The sequence below is a fragment of the Armigeres subalbatus genome, chromosome 1 (assembly GCF_024139115.2).
Source record: "Armigeres subalbatus isolate Guangzhou_Male chromosome 1, GZ_Asu_2, whole genome shotgun sequence".
In the NCBI taxonomy this organism is placed as follows: domain Eukaryota; kingdom Metazoa; phylum Arthropoda; class Insecta; order Diptera; family Culicidae; genus Armigeres; species Armigeres subalbatus.
The window spans coordinates 5,592,829-5,619,939 of NC_085139.1; the positions used below are offsets into that span (position 1 = coordinate 5,592,829).

At 39.9% G+C, this 27,111-nt stretch overlaps 1 protein-coding gene across 2 annotated transcripts; it reads left to right on the plus strand.

Annotated features, from left to right (window-relative positions):
- The first annotated feature begins 648 nt into the window (after positions 1-648).
- On the plus strand, positions 649-27,111 carry LOC134220094 (zinc metalloproteinase nas-4). 2 transcript variants are annotated; one of them, XM_062699073.1, is made up of 3 exons: positions 649-1,077; positions 25,773-26,209; positions 26,690-27,111. In XM_062699073.1, the coding sequence occupies exons 1-3, from the start codon at positions 741-743 to the stop codon at positions 26,975-26,977; spliced, it is 1,062 nt and encodes a 353-aa protein (XP_062555057.1). In that variant the 5' UTR covers positions 649-740; the 3' UTR covers positions 26,978-27,111. The 2 variants fall into 2 exon arrangements, with proteins under 2 accessions (XP_062555057.1, XP_062555065.1); XM_062699081.1 differs by lacking the exon at positions 26,690-27,111 and adding an exon at positions 26,325-26,662.

The following is a 27,111-nucleotide window of genomic DNA, read 5'->3' on the forward strand; positions in this document are numbered from 1 at the left end:
TAGAACTCAAAGTCTTTTCCAAAGTTCTAACAATAAAGGATGGATACGATAACATTTGGTACATAGTTTCCACGGGATTGGGAATATAAATTGAAAATCGATTTGGATCAAGATTCTTGCACCATTATTCGAATTTGCATTGGTAATACTTTAACAAACTTTCGGAAATAATCAGTCACAAATTCAATTTCAAGGAAAAATTCATCCTTATACAAATGAGTAAAAATGATTAGAATGTAAGTATGCAAAAAATGCTTTTCAATATGTAATACAGATTTTCATCGTATACCGACGGTTAGAACTCGAAACAAGTCGCGATCGCGGATTCTTATCGGTCAATGAAAATGTTCGACGTCGTAAACACAGAGTAGGCATTCGCTTGGCATGCTATGACGCGACGGGGACGATCCTCACCCACTGCGGTAGCGCAGAACGAACGACGTTCTTGAATGAAAGACGGTAGGTACCGCCGCCAGTTAGTGGCTGGGTCAGGGGGTCTGGGTTGGGAAGAATATTCAAAACACGGTTGAAGGGAAACCAAAGGTGCGTTTTGCCATTTTTCATATGGAGAAATAGAACTAAGAGTCCGTTTCATTATCACTTTCATATAAATAAAAGCCGGGTGGCTTAATTGGCAATCAGTTTCAACTTGGTGTTCACTCGGTAACGATCAAGTTTCTTTTACTTAGTCATAAATTCAATTATAATTTTCGAGGAACAGAAAACATAAATTCCGAGTGATGTCGCGGAAAGTACTGCTAATTACTATTGCAGCGTGGCTGTTTGTGAACGTGCGATCCGGTGTGATCCTTCGGGATGAAAACGAAGTTGAGGGAAGTGAAGACGAGATTGATTTGTCTGAACTGGGACTGGATTTGTATGGCGAGCCGGATCCAGAGATTGGAAAGCTGGTGGAGAACTATGATCCGGAGACACATGACGTCAATCCAGAGGAGCTGGGATCGTACGTGGGTGGAGATATGTTGATCAACAGACCCGCTGGCAGGAACGGGATGGTGGACAAGAGCACTCGATGGCCGGGTGGTGTGGTTCCGTATGAAATCAACGGAAACTTCCGTAAGTACATTGATGTTTAAATATAGCAGCAATTAGTCAAGACTCTTAACCCTCTCTTTCCCACGACTTTTTTCAAAGATTTCAATAGGAAGGAATCATCTATGGAAAAAATGCTAGAACAAAAGTTATTTGGCATAGCTAAAATTAGTGGAAAACAAAAAAAAAGTTTTCGATTGTAAATCAATAGTTATTGATTTACAATGTTATGAAAAACTCATATGTGAATATGTACGTTATGTGGAAGATATTGATTTGAAAATGTATTGAGGTAACCACTTTCCTTCGATGGGACTCGAACCCATGACCCTACTGTAGGGTCATGGGTTCTGAGTCCCATCGAAGGAAAAGTGGTTACCTAAATACATTTTTCAAATCAATATCTTCCACATAACGTACATATTCACATATGAGTTTTCATAACATTGTAAATTAACGTCCAAGTCGGGTGGTTTAATCCCCGGAAATAGGCAATTACCTTTGATTGAACTGAGTTACTTGATTGTTTTCAATAGTTTCATTATTTTTACTCAAAATTGATTATATTTGCAGTCTAATGAAATCATAAAGTTGTGCCAAATACTGCTTTTTGTTGTTGGAATAATTTGATGAATGTTGGAAGGTGCAAAATTTGATGGAGCTCTACAGCTACCATGGGAAGGAAAGGGTTAAACCCTGTAGCAGCAATTTGGATTTTTATACACTACTTGAAAATTATTAATATATTTAATCCAATGACCAAAGATTAAAAATATAAAAAAGTGGTTGCCGCTTATTCTTTTATGCACATTAATATTCAGCTATGCACTATCGATTTTCGATTAAATATAAACCAGACAAATAAGGCGCACATTGAAAAAAACTGATTTTTTATAGTAAAAATGATCAAATTTTCAAATAATTAAGCATTGGATCCAGTAGTATTTAGAGCTAAACTGCGAGCTGTTTTATGGAGCCATGATTTTCGCAAACAGTAATTAAATATTCTTAATGTCAATGAAATTATCATCAAATTAATTATGAAATCAAATTATGCTGAAAACAAATCAACGATCAAGGTTCAGTCATTTACTAGTTTGTGAATAACCCATTCCAGAGGCTGAATCCCAAAACGTATTAAGCGCATTTTACACCTCCCGTGAACGTGAACGTGAATAAACTGTTTTTCGATAATAATTTCTTGATACATACTCAAATCGTGAGGGAATCATGTTCAAATGAAAGGCAGATGCTGCAATTAGTAGTGAGATGCATAAAAACATGAAAAACATCAATAATATCAGATTTATGAGCATTCCACGGTCATGCCTGTGAAATCATCGTGAAATCGTATCTGCGATGAACTCATCGCAAGTGTAAACGCGACGGTGAACATGAACGTGGAGCTGTGGTGAATTCAAAAATACAAGGAGAATAGATTGATTTGGATTGGGAGTTCACACCGACCGAGAGTGTTTACTGTTCTCGTTGAATCGGTTTCGGTGGGTTCCTGCTTTGTGTGTCGCTGTCGCTCATTTTAACACTCGTATCGGTTTGGTCGGAAGGAAACTAACTCAGTAGTTTCTCATAAATGAATTGTGTTTCTTTTTATTATTTGGTAATATTATTTTTTCTCTTTAAATATGTTTTATTTTAATACTTCAATCATTCGTATATTCAATCGAAAAATTTATATTTTCATAGATAAATTACTTCATTCATAAAAAAAATTAATTCATTATTTTTCTTCTTCTTCTACCTCTTCAATGGCTCTATATTACCACTGAATCCTGGCCTGCTTCTTTACTCAATATTTCATTAACATTTCCACAGTTATTATTTGATGTTTCTATTCTGTACCCGTCCATTGCATGGATATGTGTCTTATGTTGCAAGTACAAAGATACGCTATGGCCAGTGAGTCGAGATTGCTGAAAACCCGAAAAAAATCTTTTAGACCGCAACGAAAATCGAGAATACTCCGCCTTTGCTGACAAGGCTAACTAGAAACCATTGTATTTATTCATATTTTTTTTATTTTATGATTTATATTTGATGTAATAGTTAATTTATATACAAAAGAAATACGACTGGAAGATTTGGTTTTTTTGGTGTTTTATTTTTATTAAATTATATTAATTTATACGGGCCTCCAGTTAGCCTTGCGAGCAAAGGCGTAGGATTCCCAACACAAATGGCGAGTTCGATTCTCGGTCCGGCCTAGAATGTTTGCGGGTTGGAAACATTATCGGCTTCCTTCCAGTGTATAGTGTATCCATTTTACTTGCCACACATACATACTTATGCGATTGACAGCTTTCAAATTATTACTCTAGAAGGTAAGCCAAGTTTCAGTGGAATGTAAGGCCAATGCACAATGGGAAAATTCGATTTCGAAGGAGGAAATTTTTTTTAACTTTCTTTACGAGCGATTTACAGAAGAATTCAAGGGCTTATTCAAAAGAGAATTTTCCAAGAAAATTCATTGGACGTGGAACACTTCTGTATGTAGATATTGAGCATGTTTTGCCCCAATGTTCCATATTATCACGAGTTTTCATATTTTTTCTAGATTTTATCTTTAGGAAATTTCTCTAAAATTGTGTTCATCTCTTCACTGTGGATCCATAGAGGTGTGAATTTTCCATGTATTCTGTAAAAATAAAAAATATTTACAGATGATTGTTGATATTATTGTCCAAACATGTTGTACAGACATTGATAAATGTTTGTGAAACAATAACTAATGAAGTAAATCATTTCGCAAATGTTTTGTTTCGTGATTTATTGGTTAAACACGATTTTTAAATACTTCTCGATAGAGCCGATGCCGAACATTTCCAAACCATACCCGATCGCACAACTAGACAAGAGTTATCATATTATTTGAGAGTCGATGTGACAATAGATAGGATGAGATCGGAAATATTCTATTCTCATGCCTTTTCGCCCAAATTCCACTATGCAATTATATAGCTCAATAATTGTGAGCTAATAGATGATGGAGTAATATAAATTTAATGATAATTTGTCAATTATATGAAAATAACAAATACTCGTATATTGTATTGAAAAAATTGATTCGAGGGGTTTTTGAGGTCAACAAGCTTAGAAGTTTATTTTATATTAAAAATAAATCCACAAAAATGCGCTTTGATGATTATTTTACCCCAAAAACACTTCAATTTTCAATTATTGCCAACAAAATATGTATAGTGCTTTTTGAGGATCCACAATGAAAAGGAAAACACAATTTTAGTACAATATTTTAAAGATAAAAGGATATGAAAAAAATTGATTTATGGGACATTGGAGTAAAACGAGCTCAATAACTACATACAGTAGTATCCCGCGTCTATAAAAAATCACTCACTGAATTTCTTTGAAAATTTTCTTTTGAATAAGCTCTCATTTGTAGTGAATACGATTGAGCATCTGATAAATTAAAATAAATTTAGGGCATTTACAATTCCTTCAGTGTATAGATGTCAACGAAAAGCTTTATGCATCTTTACTCAGCCTTCAACTTAGAGCTTTCAATTTTCTACAGCGCAAGAATGAAAGCACAAACGTCGATGAGCGGATTGACGAATGTAACATGCAAGTATAGGAATGAAAGATTGGGTGAATATGAGTGTGAAAGAGATAGATGGTGTCTGAGGTTTGGGTGGACGGAAACTTGAGCGAAAGCGCGGTAAGAGTGTTCAGTCTATTGACTAAGTTATAAGCGAACGGTTGTGCGTCTCATTAAATATTCGTAGTCGCGACGTTTTTGTCCTCAATTTGGCTGATCGCGGGGTGAATACGACATCATTCTCCTCGGTCGTCCGTGAAAAAATTTATGCTATTTTGTAAATATATATATATATATATATTTTTAATGTGCTTTTAGACTTGTATGACCCCAAAGTTCCCTATAATTCAATACATTCAATGAAATATATATTTATTTGTTATTTTCATTATATTATTGGCAAATATCATTTAAATCAATAGTATTTTCAGTTTCGCTGGTAACAAATCGCGTCGATCACTTTTTATGCACCTTTAAAATCGTCGCCAATATCTTTAATTTAAATCTGTGTTAATGCAAAGCCAAATCATTAAAACATTCAAAAAACAGTACTCATCTTCTGGAAATAATCTGATTATTGAAATCAAACCATTTTTTTCGTAGTTGATCTGACAGATCTTATGGCCATGTTTGCTGGCGACAATTTGCTTTGCGACGATTTCAAATTGACGCGGCCGGAAAATTCAAATAAAATGCATTTTGACGCTTATTAAACACCAAAATCCCTGAAATTTTCAACTTTTTCCAGCAAAATATATGTAGTGCCCTTCTGTCGATCCACAGTGAAGAGATGACCACAATTTTAGAGCAATGTCCTAAAGATAAAATGACAAAAAATATGTAAACTCGTGATGTATGGGACATTGGGGCAAAACGAGCCTCATAACTACATACAGAAGTGTTCCACGTCCTTGATTCTTAAATTCTTTGGAAAATTCCTTTTTGAATAAGCCTTTAATCTCTTCTGTAAGTTGTCCGTAAAGAAAGTTATTATTTTTTCCTCTTTTGAAAGCGGATTACCTAGTGTGCAATGAAGGAAAAAATATATTTTTTTTGTGTATTTTTTACAACACCATCATCATTGTTCATTAATTAAAATTTGTTCATTCGTTTATTTATTGAGTCACTGATTTACTAAGTTTCAAAATAAATTTATTGATTTATCATTTTTTGTTGTTGATATATTAGATTTTTGAGTGATAAGTTTATTAATTTCTTTTTAATTTATTAGTTTACTGTTAATAAAAGCAAAACTTTTCCATATAGATAGCAAATCATGAAAATATTAGACAGTTATGCTTGCAGCGGCAGTTTAGTAATTTATTAATTATTAATTGATTAATTTATCAATTTTTTTATTCATCAATTTAATAATTTATTATTTCATTGATTTATAAATTTATAAATTTGTTTATTTATCAATTTGGTAATTTAATAATTTATTACCATACCTCTATAAACTTATTATGAAATATTCTTTTTATTTTACTATTTTATTTTTGATTATTTTATTATATTTTTTTTTATTCAATAATTTATAAATTCATTCATTTCTGAATTTATTAATCTAAAAAATTATCCATTTATTACCTAGTCTTTCAAATCAATAATTTTGTAATTTAATCGATTGTTCATTTTTTAATTTATCAACCCATTAATTTTAAGTCATTCATTTATTTATTTATTAATTGTTTTGTTTATTCAAAGTCTTAGCTATATTAGTTATAAATGCTTGGCATACTTTTTCTGCTTTGCTACTACTGAATCATTTGATATGCTTCCGATATGCTTGTGCATCGCCTCTGTCGTTCACGGTGAATAGATTTTCAGAATGCTTTTGCCATTCGAACGTGAACGAGCTCCGTGGAATTGTTTTCCTTGATGTTCCAGAGAAAGCTTCTCTCCTCTCTGATATATACACCATATTCGCCATATATCCACCACAGCAATACAGGGAGAATGAAGAATCTAACAAGATGTGTAGATTGCCTCTCTGTCGTTTTCATCCTGCCTGTCTGTCTGCCCTTGTTTTTTGGTACACATGCTTGTATGCTCTTTGCGTTATGACCATCCACGAGGTACAGATATTAATAATAATTATCATTCAGAATGTTTGTGATTAGGTATACCTATATGAGTTTATTCAATAAAGTTGTTTATTTGAAACAGTTTATGTGAGTAATTTACATAATTTGGATAATGACTATCAACAAAATCTTAGCACAGCAAAAATTATTGAATACATATTAAGACTTTCAATAGTACGATATACGATACGTGATCAATTGAATTTTATACACGAAAACTTGAGCTAAAATTGGGATTTTTAATTGGCGAACTGGTAAAATATTCAAACATTAATTAACACTATTCGAACAAATGAATAATAAATTTAAAAAAAAAATGAGATGAAGAAAAGTATAAAACAAATGTAAGCCAAAAAAGAAAGTCAAAAATTATATCTAGCAAAAGTAAAAAAAAAAAAAATAACTCCTCATCAAATTAAACTTGTTACTACATGTCAAAATCAATCGTTCAAATGGGATAGAAGTCACTAGATAGAAAATTAGAAGAAATTACTTCTCTTTTTGTAAATTCGCATTTTCTTAACTATAATTGCATAATTGAACATTATTGTATTAATGTGTGGAACACAATGAATCGTGTGAATTACATGCTTCGTGGGTAGTTTTGCCAGAGCTCCTTTGATGCGAACCAGTCGAAAGATAATATTTGGATTCAGGTCAATTGATCACCGGAACTTGTTAATTCAGCTTTGAACGGTGCAAAATGTATACATTTGGTAGCACAGTTGAAAATTTGCCATTCAGAAATCATTACGTATCATAAATAAGTATAATAAGTTAATCATAAGTATGTACCTACTGGATTTTCTTAACAAAATTCCCGAACATTTAAACGAAAAGATGTTTAAAATTAAACAACTTGTTCAACATCGTTCCGAAGATTACCCACTCAAATAATTCATTTACATATATGCGACAATATGTTTCATTTTTATTTTCCTCGTTTACTACTGCACACTTACTTGCTGCCTGCATTCGTGGGCAACAATTCAACACTTCCAACTAGACTCGATTGTCCACGACGATGTTCACTGTGAAATTATCGCTCTTTCTCACCTCTTGTTCATGTTCATGTTCACGGGAGGTGTACAGAGGGCTTTATATGGCAGACTTCAGGTTTTTGTACAACTCTTCCAGGCAAAGGCAGGTCGCACAGACTGAATACTTAACACCGTTGTGCTTCAATAAAGGTGTGGGCCATAGTCCTTTATATCTGTATTAGTCGAAAAAAAAACTGCCTTCTATTCTCAGGAAGGATTTCCCGGGAAATGGAACTTCGCGGAAATCAGGATTCCTGGGATATGATCATTAGTTTCCCGAATTTACCGGGAAATGTGTTTACAGTTTTTTTCATTCGATATGAATGTCTTATTAACTATATATATGGTACAGATTTATTATATGTTTACTAATATTTGCTCTCTGTTCTCTTAATAAAACTTTATTTTTTAAATTGAGAGGGGAAATGTCCTTTTCCCATAAACAAATCAAAATACTTTTCTTTTCTTTGGTTTTGGTGGGATGAACATGAGAGCATTGAGATGAAGAACCGGAACAGTTACCCTATATCAACCATATTGATAAGAAATGAAGTTATGCATAAGTAGAGTTGCTACTGATTTTTGCGATGCAATCAGGATGCTTTTGGGTAGAGTCGGAATAAAGCAATAATTATCTTTGAGAGCGCTGCAGAATGACATGTTTCCAATATTTCGGGTCTGAGTATACTATATCGATTAGGAATACGCCATACCTCAGAAGGCGACATTGGGCCTAAGAGTTGCTCTTATCAGGACACTGAAATCTCTAAATTTTCTGATGTAAAGGAGATAAAGCTTTTGGAGATGGATGGCAAACTTTATCGATTCTATGTTTAAATGAGGCCATATTTACTGAAAGTGAACGCTTATTTTCATTCTCAGCAGTTATATTCTATGGAAGTCGTTCAGATCTAAGTTTCGTATTTTTCTCGACAAACCTATGTAATTTCACTCGCGTTTTAAAGGGCACCCCATTCAATACGGAAGCAATGCACAACTGTCATTATTGAATATTATTCCAGTTTTGCTGCGTCGCAGCATGCGTGAAATAATAAATATAAATGTCAGTTGTGTCTTGCTTCCGTATCGATTTGTGTGTTGCGTATCGTATCGAAAACTCCAGTGAAATCAATTTTGGATTCTGGGAGGCTTGTCCAAGTCATAAGGAGTTTTCATTTCAAAGCTTTCATTGTTATTGACGTAGGTATTTATGATTTCGAGAAGTATCTGCGATTCAACGGGTCAGCTCATAATCGCTTTCGCATGATGAGATATGCTTTGATATGCTGTCTTCTCAAACTTCTAAAAGAATCTTGCGAAGAATAGAAATATTTAAATTTAATGCTCCAACACAGAGATAAAGCATATGACACACTTTAATAATTTTGTTATTCAGCTTCAATAAAACCACACGAGCTATTTTTGTGCCTGTGTAACTGTCGCTCATCTACACTGTTAGATGACTTTACCCATTAATGGGTACTGTGTTATTGTTGATATTATTCACCGTGAAAAATTCACCCATTTTCTTGTAAAAGTGCCACTACCCATTTTAATGAGTAGTGGCGCTTTTGAAGAAAATGGGTGAATTTTCACGGTGGAATAATATCAACAATAACACAGTACCCATTAATGGGTAAAGTCATCTAACCGTGTATAGGTGTTGTTCTGGGTGCGGCCAGAGTAGACGCGAAATGCGAAGCGAAGCGAAGCGTCCATACGATTTGACAGCTCCTTATTATTGATTGTTATTCCTTTGCGTGCAATTTTCGCGCGGCGTCGCGTAGACGCGTCTACTCTGGCAGGCACCTTAGGTCCGTTTTGTGTGAGGCGTGTGAGGCAAACACATCTCTGTGTTATTGATTTTGTGTAATCCAAATGAGAATGTGAAAATCTCTCACTTATCATGGCTGTATACATTCTCGATAGGTAGCATACCATGAGAGACGTTTTTCGGTAGCTGTTACGATAATGAACAGATTCGGGGGGCTACAACCCATGATAATTTTCTAGCCCCAATTGCGGGGGGCACCGGTTCTGATGATGCATTTCAACTTGTTTTACACAACTGTGCGAAAAAATATGATCCCCAACAAAAAATGAGCGAGAACAAGCACATCGACTTAACACCTAGCATTAGACAACGGACAGTACACTACAGTGACTACACGGAGATTTGTGAATACACTTTTTATGTCTTAAAATCACCCACCTTCAGAAGCTATATGAAGCTGTCAAAAAGGTGGGTGATTTCAAATTTTGCTAAATGAGTGGAAAATACCCACCTTTAGACAGCTCTGTTTTGTTCGGAACATGTGTATTTTTCACTCGTTTATGGATGAAAAAATACTTAGCACTATTTTTACAAAACAAGTGTCGTCTGAATTCAGAATTCCGTCCGTAATTAATAGGACAAATTATTTTATTGGAATGTTTAAGTCTGTGTTTATTTATAACATAATGTTAGTCTGGATCTGCCGATTTTGCTTGAAGGTAAGTGTTTCTGGATCTTAATCAAATGACTATAACCAAATATCCCTAAGCTAATACATCAATTGTATGTTTTTCCTAGATTATGTTTGTTCCTGACATCTCGCTTGACATATGTTTTCACCCTCGTTTTCACCGACAATATGATGTTTCATCCGATGGCATGGATATATTGACGGGCTTCAAACTAAATTACCAGAGAGATTGCTAGCACCCAGAATGATTTGAAGGGCAGCGGTTTTCAGTTTTTTTTAAATGGCTAGTTGAACCTGTATTATGTATATGCTACTAAACATAAAGAGGCAATAAATAAACTACGTGTTGTATTATGCAATTAATTTCAGTTTAATATCATGTTTATCACCAAATCCTCAGAACCGCAAAAAATGTTTATCAAAATGGGTATTTTTCACCCATCTAGCCACATTTTTGTTTCGAAGAAGATGGGTGAAAAGTATACATCACTTTTGACGTACAGACTCCCTACTCACTTATGGGTAAACGTCCTTTACCCACCTTATGGGTTAGTCCACTTATCTCCAAGATGGGTGAAAAAACACCCACTTTAGGGTTTTCCCATTTCTCCGTGTATAATAACAGTGTCGTCAAGTGTCAGAATTGAAACAGAATCATCGGTCAGTTCCATACAAATGTACGTTCCAAACGAGCAGGAGAACAGTCAAAAGTGGTAAAAGTGGTATTCTTCTTCTTTTTCTTCTTCTTATTGACATTACATCCTCCACTGGGGCATTGAAGACTCGTAGCTTAGTGCTTATTAAGCACTTTCACAGTTGTTAACTGCGAGGTTTATAAAAGCCGAGTTAAACATTATGCATTCGTATATCATGAGGCAAACACGATGATACCTTTATGCCCAGTGGAGCTTTCTATTGGGAGTGCGCTAAAGGAACGTCTGGGTCGGTAAAAGTGAAGCATTTTATTTTCAAATTCCATCTAGCCTACTATGTATGATTTATTGGTACAAGCACAGCTTACTGCTCTTCAACACTCCTCCATAAGCTGGACAATCTCACGGCGTTTCGGTCTCGTTCAAGCTTGTTTCGTTAAAGCGGCTTCGTCGAACCATCTGCAACTTGAACCTCAGTCTTGACGTAGTTTAGTTCGATGATCTTCCGATCCAACGCAATACGGATGTAATGGTGCCGAATATCAATGAGTTTTTCCGGGGTGTGTATCCGCCGTTTTGCGCGATACATATAATACTTTGGTTGTCACATCGCAACTCGATTGGTTTTCGTTCGCTGAATTGCGACACCGGTCCTTGCCACCATGACGCCTCTTACACCGCACCAGACAGGGCCATGTATTCCGACTCACACGCTGAGAGAGATACGGTGGTCTGTCGCTTACAGCACCAGGATACTGCTTCTCCTTGCAGCAGGAATACGTACCCGCTCGTTGACTCCCTTTCGAAGAGATCAGATGCCCAGTCCGCATCAGAATAACCAACGAGCTTCGAGCAGCCGGTCGCAGAATAGTTTAATGACATTTTCGTTGTCCCATTCAGGTATCAGAGAAGATACTTCACTGCTTCCCAGTGCTTCGGCGAAGAGTATGTCTGGTCGCGTGCATTGTGCCAGATCCGATCCAGATCCAGGCATCCGACAGCTTCCCGGTATGGAACTTGGTTCATCTGCTCGATCTCTTCTGCGGTCTTCGGGGACATTTCCTTCGAAAGCTTCTCGCCGGTGTTCATCGGTGTCGCAACCACTATCGCATCCTGCATATTAAATCGACGAAAGATGGACGCGATATATGCCGTCTGGTCCAACGACACCGTCATCGTTCCAATAGTACAGGCATATATCGTACTCGGATTGGATCAGTCCAAGCTTCTTCAATGCGGCGGCGTCTAGCTTGATATTCCACACCCGACTAGATTGCTCGAGACAGCAAAGTTCCTTGTTTGAGCGGCACACCAGCTGATGTTCTCCGGGTTCCACAAAACATGGTGGTTGTTCCATGAATATTTCGTCTTCCAGATCTCCTTGTAGGAACGCGATGATGCCATCGCAAATAGGTACCGCAGTGAACTGTAACGAATGAGCGGGAGTAGGTCTTATCGTAGTCCACCCCTTTCGCTGCCAGTACACCTTGATTACTAAAACCGCCCTGTAGCGGTTAACGTTGCCACTAGCATCGTGCTTTGTTTTGAAGACCCATTTGCACTTGATGGCCGTTCTGCCTTTCGGTAGCTCTGTCAGCGTCCAGGTCCCGTTGTTGTTATGCGCGTTATACTCGTCCTTCATCGCCGTCTTCCAGCGTTCGAAATTGTTCCCAGACAATGCATCCTGGTGCCTCACCGTGCTGGTGGACGGCCCGTCGGCTTCGGGTTTGGTATCACGGGTGATTCTGTGTGGAGAATTGATATGCGACAGACCGTTGTGCCTCAACACCGGTGACTGAGGTGGATTTGAAGATTTTCGCGGAGAGAACACATTAGTCACGTTGATCACGGAATCTGTGTACACGTCGCTCTCATTGCTACTGACTTCATTCGTTTCAGTGGTTTCACAGTCAGTAAAAAAACCATCATCTTCTTCCGTGTTGCGCTATATTGAAATGTATCGCTAGGCGCATACACGAATCCACCCCTGTGAAGAGAAACAAATCAATATGTATTCAATGACGTTTGTTATGTTGTTCGATCTGCTATAGTAATAAAAACACGTTGAAAAGTTCGCGTCGTGAGTTCTTTATTATTCGTTTCCGGATTGTCCGTAATTCAGACGGTTCTGTTCCCGTTGGTCGTTTGTCCGCCCACAGGTTATGGGCACAGTATAAATTAGCGATTTTGCTAATAGTTTCGTGCGCGTGAGGTCTCGGAACGGTTCGTTTGTTTCGGTCGGTTGTGAAGTTGAGCAGCAACCGGAAAATTTCTGCAAACGGCAAAATGGCGGATTCACAGAGGTTTGCATTGCAAAAATTAAACAACCACAACTACCAGTCGTGGAGGTTTAAGATGGAGATGCTGCTGATCCGGGAGGATACGTGGGACGTAATCTCCAAGCCGGCTCCGAACCCAGTGACCGATGAGTGGTCAAAGGCAGACGCGAAAGCTCGTGCGACAATCGGGCTGTGCATTGAGGATGACCAGACCAGTATTGTACGGAATTGTGCGACTGCGAGCGAGGCATGGGATGCCTTGAAGACGTACCACGACAAGGGTTCGGAGGTGTATCTTTTAAAGAAGTTGACGCACTTGGAACTTAAAGAGGGCGATGACATGGAGCAGCACCTTCAAATGTTTTCCGATTTGCTGCAGCGAATTGCAGATGTTGGCGACGAGATCCCGGATAAATTGCAAGTGGCTATGTTGCTGTGTTCGCTGCCGGACTCTTATGATTATCTAGCGACGGCATTGGAGCAGCGGCCACGGGACGAATTGACACTTCAACTGGTGAAGTCCAAATTATTGGCGGAAGCGGAAAAGCGTCGAGAACGCAGCGGAGGTGCAACTTCGGGTAGCGGGCAAGCTCTGCGGGTGGAACATCGCCGGCGACGTGCAGGTGGTGGAAGTAAATCTGCTGGTGGTGGAAGTAGGCATAACGAAACGAGAACTTGCTTCCAGTGTAATCAACCGGGGCATTTCAAGAGAAATTGTCCGAATATAGTAGCTGCTGAATCATCATTGAAATCGTCGAGGAAGAAGCCGGAAGAACCGAAAGCCAAGCAAGCTCAGATAGTTTCGGAGGGGCCGCTGGCGTGGATGGTGGAACAAGCTGGTCCATCGAGCTGGTTCATAGACATTGGTGCTTCTCGTCACATGGCGAAAGTTTTTCACTGTGCTGGAAACGACCGGTGGGACGAGTATGATGTTGGCTGACGGCGAGCGAGCTGAAGTAGGTGGTGTTGACCGTGGTATCATTATTGATGTGACCGATGCTGGAGAACCGGCAGACATTGAGCCGAATGAGGTATTATATGTACATGAACTTACTAGTGGACTAGTGTCGGTGAGTGTACTTGCCAAGAAAAGCTTTGATGTGGTGTTCAGTGGGAATCGGTGTGAGGTTCGCAAGCGAAGTGGAGAGGTATGTGCGGTAGGTGAACGACACGGTAGTTTATACCGAATGTGTGTTCCAGAGCAGGCGATGATCAGCGTCCAAACTTCGCACACATCGCAATGCTTGCATACATGGCACCGACGTTTAGGACACCGGGATCCTGATGTGGTTCGGTCGATACACGAAAACAAGCAAGCAGATGGCATGAAGCTCGTTGATTGTGGTGTACGCACAGTGTGTCAATGTTGCATTGAAGGCAAAATGGTACGAGCGCCGTTCCCGAAAAGCGTCGATAGAGGTTCGAAGGAAAAACTGGATATCGTACATGCCGATCTCAGTGGACCGATGAAGTGTACGCCAAGTGGAAATCGATACTTCCTTTGTTTGGTTGATGACCATACACGGATGGCGTTCGTGTATCTTCTGAAGAAGAAGTCGGAAGCCGCAGCAAAAATCAAAGACTTCATCAGCTTCTGCCGGACGCAGACTGGAAAAACTCTCAAGGTGCTGCAGTCAGACGGTGGCGGAGAATTTATCAGCAAGGATTTGCAGGACTACTTGCGGACAGAAGGCATTGTGAGCCAGTTCAGCGCACCCTACTCGCCACAACAGAATGGCGTAGTAGAGAGGCGAAACCGATACCTGAAGGAGATGGCACTCTGTATGCTGTTGGAGGCGAAATTTTGGAAAATTGGATCAAAAGTACTGGGGAGAGGCGATTCTGACGGCAACCTATATTCAGAATCGGGTTGTTTCAAGGTCCGTTGGAATGAGTCCCTTCGAGAAGTGGTACGGAAAACTTCCATCGTACGAGCACTTTCGGATTTTTGGTTCCGAAGCTTGGGTACGTACTCCAGCCGAGATACGCAAGAAAATGGAGCCTAAAGCGCGTAAGTTGGTGTTTGTAGGTTACTCCAACGAGCACAAGGCCTATCGGCTGTTGGATGTGGTGTCGGGACGGATCACCATCAGCCGGGATGTGAAGTTTCTCGAGGATTGGCGTATGGATAGTGAACGTAAAACCGAGCGGAAGCTGGAAGCGAGTGAATCGACAGTCGAGTTGGAACCGTCGCCGGTCCCGGTAGCACCACGTGAGGCGGCATCTGCAGCTGAACCCGAGGAAGGACCTGAAGAAGAAGAAGAAGATATGAACGGGTATGAATCGGCTGAAGAATTGTACTACGGTGAAGAGAATGTCGCTGCTCTGGGAGAGGGAATTCAGCGTGAGAATCCACGTCGTTCTACCAGAGGAGTATTGCCAGTCCGTTTCGATGATTATTTTGTTGGCATGGCAACGGTGGATGATGAGCCCACTTCGTACGAGCAAGCGGTCAGCTGTGCGGAGAAAGATGAATGGATAGCAGCCATGGATGAAGAGTACGATTCGTTGATGTCAAACGAAACATGGGAGCTTGTGGACCCTCCACCTGCTAGCAACATTGTCGGTAGCAAGTGGGTGTACAAAAGGAAAATTGACGCGGACGGCACAGTCGAGCGGATGAAGGCCAGACTCGTGGCGCAAGGCTACAGCCAACGATTCGGGTCGGATTTTGAAGAGGTATTTGCTCCTGTAGCAATGTGCTCAACATTTCGAGTGCTGCTGACTGTAGCAGGCCATCGTCGGATGCACGTGAAACACTTGGACATAAAGTCGGCGTATTTGTATGGGAAGCTGGACGAGGTGGTGTATATGCGTCAGCCGCCGGGATACGCAGTGCTGGGGAATGAGAAGAAAGTGTGCAAGTTAAAGCGTAGTATCTACGGATTGAAGCAAGCTGCGAGGGTTTGGCATAAGACGCTGACGGATATACTCAAGCAACTTGGGTTCGAGCAGTGTCATTCGGATTCATGTTTGTACCGTAAACGTTGTAGCAAGAACGGGTGGATATATTTGCTAATATATGTGGATGATTTGCTGCTGGTATGCGCACAGGAGGAGGAAATTGAAAAGGTAGAGCAAGCTTTGCAGGAACGGCTGAAGATAACCAGACTAGGTGGCATAAGAAGTTTCTTAGGAATCCGTGTGCGAAGGAATTCGGATGGTTTCTTTGTGATTTCTCAGAAGGCATTCATCGAGAAGTTGGTGAAAAGGTTTCGTCTGGATAACGCTAAGGGTTCAAAGTACCCGATGGATCCGGGGTACTACAAAGTGACAGAAAGTAGCCCAAAGATGGAAAGTAATGAAGACTATCACAAGCTAATCGGTTGTCTTTTATACCTATCCGTCAATAGTCGTCCGGATATCGCGGCGGCGGTCGGGATCCTGAGTCGAAAAGTCAGTTGCCCATCAGTTACTGACTGGACCGAGGCAAAACGTATAGTACGATACCTTATACACACAGTTGACTATGGATTGACGCTTGGAAACATTGATCGTGAGTTGCTGTTGTCAGGTTTTTGTGATGCTGACTGGGCGGGCGATAGTACTGACCGGAAATCGTGTACTGGATACGTGTTCCGCCTAGGAGGAGCAATCGTTACTTGGGTTAGCAGGAAGCAAAGCTGTGTTGCCGTGTCGACCATGGAGGCTGAATATGTGGCCCTCTCGGAGGCTACACAGGAGGCCATTTGGCTGCGCAGGTTGCTAGAGGAATTGAACGAAAATCAACAGAGACCAACCATCATCTACGAGGATAATATGAGCTGCCTGGATTTCGTTGCATTGGATCAGCAGAAGAAGAGGTCTAAGCATATTGACACGCGGTTTCACTACACTAAAAGCTGTTGCACATCTGGTGATATCGAACTGCAGTACTGTGCTTCGGAGTTCATGCTTGCGGACATCTTGACCAAGCCGCTTGGGTCAATTAAGGTCAAGAAGTTTGCAACGGATATGGGATTGGCAACAAAACCGGTAAGGATACACTCGCGGGATTTCATTTCTTGTGTTTTGGATTCTCAGTGAACACCATCGTTTTGGCTCCGAACACTATAACAGGTACCAAATTTGGTTTCTTCCCGTTCCAGGCATCCTCGGGAGTGACATCGTGGCCGTGCGTTGATTCATCAAATATACGGCCGTCGAGACAGCTTTCGCCCAAAAAGCCTTTGACAGTCCTTCTTCGAACAGCATGCATCGAGCTTGTTCTACAATCAACCGGTTTGCTCGCTCCGATGCCAAACATTCTGACTCTCGGCTGACAAACAAGCAAGTACGCTTTTCGTGTCGTTCCGCCGTTGTTTAAATTTGAAGAAATTGTTCTCCCGAATACCGGTCGCAATATCGCCGTCCATATCGACCATGCTGCACCCGTTGTTGGTGAGAATCACTGTGTGTCCGTTCTTTACAATCTGGCGCACCGACAGCAGAGTTGCACTGAGCTCCGAGAACAGCTGTACTTCTTTCACCGTAATAGTCTCTTGCTGACACTGTGGCTTGGAACCGTTGAGCCTTCACCTTCATCCTGCCGCCATTTGCTGCTAGCACTGTCCGAGCGCTTCATGTTCGCCAGCATATTTTGGTTCCGGGTCATGTGCACGCTTGCACGAGACTCGAAAAACCATTCGTCCTCGTTGTTGGAACCAAATGTCGAAAGAACTGTGCAAAATGCGTTGCTTTTTGGTGCACTTTTGCATTCCTTCGCGATGTAACCAAACTTGTGATATTTCCGACACTTTGACTTTTGTTGGGCTCGGATTTCTTCACAAGCTTATCCCCGCTGCGATTCGCTCCCTTGCTCGCAGCTAGCGCCGAATCAGTGGATGGAATCTTCACCTCTTGAAGCAGCTTCGTTTTGATCGCGTCTCCGGTAATGGGTGTTTCGGAGTTCTCGAGGGCCATGATCATGGGACGATACTCTTCTGGGAGCCCAGCCAGCAATAAGGTGCCAACCCCAACGAAATTGCAAATCCAATCCCATCCAGCTGGTGCGCCGTCGACACATAGTCGGCCATGGAATCACACGATGACAGCTCCGTCTTGATTAGCTTGTGGAGAAGCCCGACTCGCCTGGTTAGGCCCGTGTCCTCGAAAGCTTTTTCCAGCTTTGCCCAAACTTGCTGTGCCGTTGTTGCTTCCCGGACGGGGATGTAATTCATCGGGTCCAGCAGCAGAATGACCGTCGCACGCGCTTTACGATGCTTTCCAGCTTCCAGCTCCACAAGTCCTCGAGCTCCAGGTATGTTCGCACTGCGAACCTCATACATGGCCCAATTTTCGCGACCGATGAGGCGTTCAATTCCGGGAAGGCTTGAAATTTGCTGGACCGGCGCCGCTTGACCAGCTTCCGCTTGAAGTCACTTCAATGCTTTACTTGACAAGACACTTTATCGGTGCAAAAAAAAGTCCGCGAAATTCTAGAAACTTTCTAACAGAACGTTCTTGCGATGGCCCATAACCTATTGGGAGTGCGCAAAACGAACGTCTGGTTTGGTTGACAATTCAAGCAAAAGTGAAGCATCTTATTTTCAAATTCAATCTAGCCTACTATGTATGATTTTTTGATAGAGCCACAGCTTACTGCTCTTCAACACTTTCAACTCGAAAATTTCCTAGCCCGGACCGGGAATCGAACCCAACTACCTTCAGCATGGACTTGCATCTTACCACGCGGCTAAGGAAGGCTCTTAAGAAGGTATAAAAAGGTACTCTTCTTCTAATTTGTACAACTCCCAGTAGACCGTAGTTCTCTCCTGACTGGGCACAATTGGCGCTTTGATGTTGCATAAAGAAGAAGAAGCAGAAAGATGATAATCGAAAAAATCTCCACGGGAAACCGAACGAAGTTTTTAAAACTCTCCTCAAAAATTCTAGAAGTAATTTAATTAAAAACGATAAGCATTACGGGGTTGGACTTTTCTTATACTGTGTATTAAGTGTAATATCACAAAATAAAATTTCGAATAGAAATATCGTGATTATTATACATTATAAGAATAGTCCAACCCCGTACTGCTTACCGTTTTTAATTAAATTGCTTCTAGAATTTTTGAGAAGAGTTTTAAAAACTTCTTCGTATGGTTTCCCGTGAAGATTTTTTCGAATTATAAATTTATTTATTTATTTACGCCAAGGTGTAACGAAAAGGCTATATCTTCACCCCAAGGACAATTTTGTTATAGAAGGCCCGGAGACCCATAGTGGTGTATACCAATCGACTCAGCTCGAAGAATTGAGATGATGTCTTTCTGTGTGTGTATGTGCGCAAAATAAAACTTACTAAAATTTTAGGAACTTATCTTCAGCAGACTTGCTTGCAATAAGTTGCATTTGATGGGGACTCGTTTCTCATTGTTTCCTATAGAAAATTGGCCAGATTGGTCTATGGGATCAAAAGTTAGAGCCAAAATACAATTTTCATACAATAAACACGCTTCGAAAATCTCACTCAATTTTTTTAGTATATCTAATGCACGGGAAAGGCACAAATACCGCAAGATCAGTTTTTGGCAGCTTTGACATATTTTCATCTCAAAAGTATCAAGTGGTGTTTCCCTAACCTCAATATACCTGTGCACCGAGTTTAAATTTAAGGCATTTAATGCGGAACTGCAAAGAATAACTATATATTGATACGGTCTGATAATTTTATTTTCTATTTAGGCTGTAAAAATATCCAAACTTTTTTTTGCATCAGTGCACAGATGGAAAGTGAGGTTACGCGACGCCACTGAAAGTATCATCTTTATATATCGTTAAAAGCTCCTAAAAAGATCCACGCAATAGGCTTGATAACGTATTAATAGCTAAAAGAATATTTTACGCAACATTTAACCAACAAAACAGTTTGGTACTCCGCTGTAAACCATCAGCACTACACTTGATTTTTGCAATCGACGCGGAATGCGGTCTAGTTGTTTCCTATTGAAAATTGGCCCGATCAGCCATTGCTCTCTAGAGTTATTGACAAAACATTATTTTTTTGCCACTTAAAAATAGAAATCGAATCTATCCCCAATCCCCCTAAAGTGCTATTATGACCTCTCTAATGTGTTTTTCTCATTTTAATAATGCGCGAGAAAGACACCACCAACGCACCAACCACATGTTGCTTACTATAGAGAGCTTCTACAAGTTTTTCTATTATGTTCAGGTTAACTTTTACCTTAAGTAACTCCTTCCGGCGCTTATTGACGCGCTTGGTTGGCAGATGACATTTGAAGGTAAGAGTGGGTGGGGTATGTTACATTCAGAAGTAGTGTTCAATGCATTGGAGTTTGAAACACTCGATTTCTCAATCAAAGTTGAATAACATTTAAACCTTTCAATTTAAAGGTTCGGCCTCTTCAGAGTTTTTAGGCAAGAAGAGACGCATCTATTGAAATTAGTTTGGTTATTAATCCTCCTAGAAGTGAGTTGAAAATTTCCTTTCGCCAAAAAATTAAATACAATGTTGGTGTTTTCAGTAAAAAGTTGTAGAAAATTCTATTATGGAAAACTTTGCAGAGTATAGCGAAGCTCTATCTGATCAAAGTGTTGAGTTATGAAGCGTTCTTATGGATTCTTACTTTGAAAACAGTCGTTTGAATAAAACTTTTAAGAATTTTTACAGTTTCATGATCTTCTCCAAAGTTGTTTAATATTTTGAAATAACAATAACATTTTTGCTGAAGATAGTAAGTAAGATTAGTAGGTTCGAAACAGGTTGTCCTGTTTCTTTTGTAGTCGGCTTAGGCGATACGATCCAGTTTTAGTAAGGATTTTTTTTTAAATAAAAGTGTGATTATCAATACTGTTTGGAAAAAAATCAGAAGGGTTATATACAAGACACAACCGTCCAACGTAAACTACGTAAGGCAGTTTTGTTCATTGAGGATTGTAGTGCCATCATGCATGAATATTTAAAAAAAATTCATTTGATTACTTATTTTTCGAACAAAACTAGCGTATCTTAAGATATGAAAATTGTTGGGTACGACAATTGTTTAAAAAATATTTACTATGAAAACCCAAATTTTTTCCTCAGTGGTAATGATGCCTTTCTTGGATCCGAATGGTTTTGAAGCATTTGATGAAATATTTCAATAGAAGAAGCCCTAGGGGAGCATCCTTTTTTCTGTTTGCAACATTTATTATTCAGAAACATTCCAATCATAGGCATATCTTGTTTTTCGTGCATCACTAGATATCATAAAACGTCAATCATGTACCAAAACCCGATTAATTTGTGATGCGCGCAAGTAGTAAACGTTGCGGACGGGAAAAGAGGGTGTGTGTTATTACAATCTAACTCCCACTGGCTGGCTCACCAGTGTTGGTAAAATCTCAAAATCTCAAATCTCATCGGCGATTCAAACCATGCGTGAGTCAAATCCCATCAGAATCATGGCCCAGAGATTTGCTCATGATTCGAATCGCAATTTCCATCATTGCATGATATTTACGTGTTCTTCATTGTTGAATGCATTGAATTAACTGTTTTTCGTCTAAAACAATGGCTAATAATTGCATATATAAACAAAACATACGCCTCGATTGCGTTTTGACGCTTTTTAGAACGAAATCATTTTTCGGTGAGTGAGCGAAGCGATGCGATTCTGGCCGAGAAACCCAAGCGCGATGCTCCTCCTACAGAATCGCAGGCGAGTTAGCTCGTGCATGAAACCTCGATGATTCAGATTTGAGTATGATTTTACCAACACTGAGTGTCACTATGGATGAAATATCCGTGAAATATCATTTTATCAATATAATTGCAAGACTTTTGAATCAGGGATCAAGAAGGTGATAACTCTATTGTAACTCATATAGCCCGTTTCAAGAACGTATGCGTTCCGAAGCTTTTGTCGTGTACAATAAGTACCGCATGATTGCACCCACGTATTATAAAAATATCTTAAGTGCATTCACACTTCCTGAATCAAACTTAAATCCTTCTGACTCAGGTGCGCATTTGATTGGACAAAATATTATAAGGCCGATATAAATATCTTTTAAAATAAGTCTCCCCCTTCTGATTGTTTTGCTGAAAAACAACAATTTTAGGGGCAACAAAAAAAAATTCAGGTGAATTTTGAGATTTTTAAAAACATTCTTCAACAAACCCGAGGAATTTTTTTTCAGTTTTTTTTTAACATTTTAATATTTATTTTTTACTAGCAGACCCGACGAACTTTATTTCGTCTAAAATTGATTTATTCTCTGATTAGTTCTCGAGTTATGCAGAAATTTTTGGTTCATTTGTATGGGAGCCCCTCTTTCCAGAAGGGGGAGGCGTTGCAAACCATCATAGAAACATATCTTCCCTTCCAAAACCTCCACACGCCAGATTTGGTTTCATTTGCTTGATCTCGAGTTATGATGAAATTGGTGTTTCATTTGTATAGGAGCCAGGTTTCAAAGAGGAGAGGGGTCTCGAACCATCTTAAGAACCTTCCCAGGCCCCAAAAACCTCTGCATTCAAATTTTCCCGCCACTCGATTCAGAAGAAGAAGAAGAAGAAGAAGAAGACTACCCCCTCCCACTTGACTTTGCGGAGACCATATCTTAATCTTCTATATATGTACATAAAAATGAATTTCTGTCTGTCTGAACCCTATAGACTCGGAGACTACTGAACTGATTGGCGTGAAAATTTGTATGCAGAGGTTTTTGGGGCCGGGTAAGATGATTCGAGGCCCATCCCTTCTTTGGAACAAATGAAACAGAAAATTCGACCTAACTCGATAACTAATATGAGTATAAATCGCTTTCAGGCGAAACGAAGTTCGTCGGGTCTACTAGTCTTCTATTTAATAAACATGAGTTGAGATTTCCTTCCTGACGATTTAACTCGCGAACGGCTTGATCGATTTGCAAGATTTTTCCCCTAATCGATTCGTTTTGAGATCCGCAAGGTTTGTATGTACAAAAAGTTGGTGAATTTAACAGGGAAATGTAAAAAATCATTAGAATACTATTTTGGGTCAGCTGTTGAGGAAAACAAAACAAACGGACGAAAATTGATCTAGAGTGCGGTGCTGCAAATAGTTCATTGTGACATTTTCAACATCCGGGCAAAGCTGGATTTGTTTCGCTAGTTTTTAATAAATATGTGTATAACGGCCTTATTAGTTTTCAGTTTGCAAAAAAATGCTCAACATTTTTCCAAAGTCGTTTTTAAATATAAACATGTTTGTGCAATTACATTGCGATGATTGCATTACTAGCAAGGGCATTGGCATTGATAACAATTGATCGTCTCATGCCTGCACAAACATGTCCCTATCTGCATCACTTTTTACACACCATGCACTACATTACGCATTTTTGTTACATTTGTTTCGACCGCGGTCACTGGTCCGGCTCCATTGTTCTACTTTTTGTGCGAAACACCGCACAAAAAGCAGAGTCCAAAAGCCAACCGCACTGAACGACGACGACCGAAACGTGACTCTTGCGGACAAGAAAAGAGGGTGTTGCCAAAATGATCCGATACCCTATTTCAAGACAAAATTTTCAAAACGACCTATCTGCTTTTGTAAACAAAGATTCAAACGACGATTTGACGAATCTGATAGCTCTCCCACGCAAACCAACACCACCAATAGCTAGCTGAAGGTTTCCGCTACCTGTTGATGGTGTTGGTTTGCGTGGGAGAGCTATCAGATTCGTCAAATCTTCGTTTGAATCTTTGTTTACAAAAGCAGATAAGTCGTTTTGAAAATTTTGTCTTGATTTTAACGTTCATGACCCAAAGTTTCAATATAATTGACAAATTGGTAGAGAATTTCCGAGTCGATTGATATATAAATCTCAAAAATCCATCGGAAGATAAAGACGCTATTAAAGTTCAAAATCTTACATGATTTCGTGACGGTCTCGAATTCGGAAATTTTCATTTGTCACCCTGTATCCGAGTCTTCCCCTTAGACGTAGTTTACGTCAAAAACTAAGATAAACAATATTTTTCAAGATTGGCCTAACATTTGCCCGACTTTGAACGGAAATCGGGTAAATTTTTCAGTCCAGTTCACACACTTTTTCGGTTTATGTATTCGATTTTCAATATAGTTAAAGGCCTGAAAAATATGATAAGATAAAGAATAGAAAAACAATAAAACGAGATACAATTTTGACGGGAAAGGTCAATTCTGCGCAGTGGGATGCCCGCATTTTAGAAATTCTTCCTCTGCATTGGTGGGACGCCGGAAAGAAAAATTGTGTTATTTTGGATCTAAACGATCACAATTTTACGTAGTGAAACGTCCGCATTCAATAGATTATTCTTCTGCGTTGGTCGGACGCTTATAAGTGTTATTGTGGATCGTAATGATCACAATTCTGCGTGATGGGACGCCCGCATTCAAGAGTTTCTTCCTTTGATGTTATTGTAGATTGGAAGGGTACAATTTCGCGTGGTAGGACACTCGAGTGCAGGCGTTTATCGATAAGAATATTACGGTTTCCAATTTTTGTTACTGATTGTTTGACATTTACAGTTACACAGTGCAATAGACGTAGGGTAACGGTACCAATAGTGGAGGTATTAGTAGATCGGCAAAAAAAAATTTGTTTTTCTAATTGGTTATTATGGAAAATTTACAGCTTTAATATCTTAATCAATAGATAAACTAATAAATTTGCTAACAAAAATGAGATAGATGTCACTTAACATCAACAATTACCAAATATTGCTTGCACCACTATGGGTACACGGTTCCTTTAGTGGCGGTAAAAATTATTTTTGGTTCCCATAGTGGTGCTATCCATTGGTTTCTTATGAGACTCCCCACTATTGGTACAGTTGCACCACTATAGGTGCAAGGGAGTCAATTTTGTTAAGGAAAATCATTGTTTTCAATAGTTTTTCAAGCGAAATCTTAAGATAAGTTACATTTAACAGGATATTCAAAGCACGACGCATCAACTGAAACCATCGTAAAGTGTATAAATATGATAAATCTCATTAAAACCCCACTACCTCCACTATTGGGGCTACCTGTGTACTTATCTGAGTAGAAGTGCTTGCATGGGTTGATTCTCCAGCATTTTATAGCTTGTTTTGACTTAATAACTATTTCATAACTATTTTATTAACTAAAATTGTTTGGTATGCGCAATCGTGATGGAATTCAAAAGTGATCAACTACTACTGTCGAATGCAGCTTGTCGCGAGAGATTCAGTTGTGAAAAATTGGCTTATTGACGGACAGACAAACCTTTGCTCAGTTCGTCGATTGGTATCACACCATGAGTCTCTGAGCCAGCATTCATGGTGTGATCAGCATCGTGTATCGCTTGTAGGCAACAAAGGCAACAAAAAAAATGTCCTGGCGTTGGTTACGACCTTCCAATCAGATGGGTCACTTGGCATTTGCGTCAGCGGACGGGAGTTCATGATCATTTCGACAGAGTCTCGAAAAATCAGAGAGCAAAAATCATCTACCGCACATCAGTATATGTAGTTAAATTAAATGTTTTTTCAGAGAATCTGTGTTTAAACCTCGTAAATTTATTTATTTTGGTCTGTGATACATCGGACTTGAAAAAAAGAGGATCAAGTCTTCCCAGTCTCCTCTATTTGATTGCTAGCGTTAATAAATGACACCCAATCCTAACGAGGTTGACTATCTTTCATAGGGGCCAGCGAAATGCAGATGATCGAGGACGCGATCAACCAGTACCACAAGAACACGTGCATCAAGTTCGTGCCCCACATGGGCGAACGGGACTACATCTCCATCGAGAGCAGCAGCAGCGGCTGCTGGTCCAGTGTGGGACGGGTCGGTGGCAAACAGGAGGTCAACCTGCAGATGCCCGGTTGCACCACCAAGGTCGGCACTATTGTTCACGAGCTGATGCACGCCCTTGGGTTCCTGCACGAGCAGAACCGCTACGAGCGGGACGATTGGGTGCGCATTCAAACGCAAAACATCCAGCGAGGAACGGAGAACAACTTCTCCAAGGCCAAGGTCGGAACCACGGACGGATTCGGAGTCGCTTATGACTATGGCAGCGTGATGCACTACTCAGCGAAGGCGTTCTCGTCGAACGGACAGGACACGATCGTGGCTAAGGTGAGAAGTTTGTTGCGTGGTTTGAGGCTTAGTTTGGAGAAGGTTTTCTGTTAACTAATCTTGTGTTTAATGTGATCATTCGGTTTTTGGTGTTACTTCTTTTTCGTACCTGCAGAAAAAGTTCGACGGTGTTATGGGACAACGGGATGGATTCAGTAGCCTTGATCTGCGGAAGATTAACCTCATGTACAACTGCAAATAGATGCGACGGTTGTTGGGACACGTAAAGACACACTCTGCTTGGTGATTTGAATAGTGTAAACATTTAGCAAGAAACAACTAAACTACCTCTCATTATAATATTTTAATCATTACCTCGTTCTATGAGATACTATTTTTTAAGCTCAAATTTCGTAATAAATGTTCGGTGAGAAGATTGCAACACACAATCTGGGTAGCGTACTGTCATCAATGCTCTTTGGGCTTTAACTCCCCCGTGTTTGTGTTTATGTGTGAATTGGCCACGATTCTTCTCCACAGAAATCCGGTGGCAACAAAATGGGTCAGCGGAATGGGTTCTCCCGGGGGGACATCGACAAGCTTAACGGAATGTACGGCTGCAAAGGCGGTAGCAGCTCCAGTAGCAGTGGGAGTACGTCCAGTGGATCAGTTGCGTCGAAGCCACAGCGACCGGCACGCCCCGTCAAGCCGAACAGACGTCCCGGAAGCGGTCCCACTGGGGCTCAGGTTGTTGGATTTATCGGAAACCTCATTGGTGCCGCCTTTGGAGACAACGAAAACAATAGCACGACCAGCACTGTTGAATAAATGTAGATCACTTTATGTTTCGAAGCCTAGTTACGAACAAAACATGACTCATTCCTAACTCATCTCATGCCACTCTGTTTCTGTGTAGCACCTGTGAAAATAATCGAACAAATAAAAATACTGCCGTTGGTTAA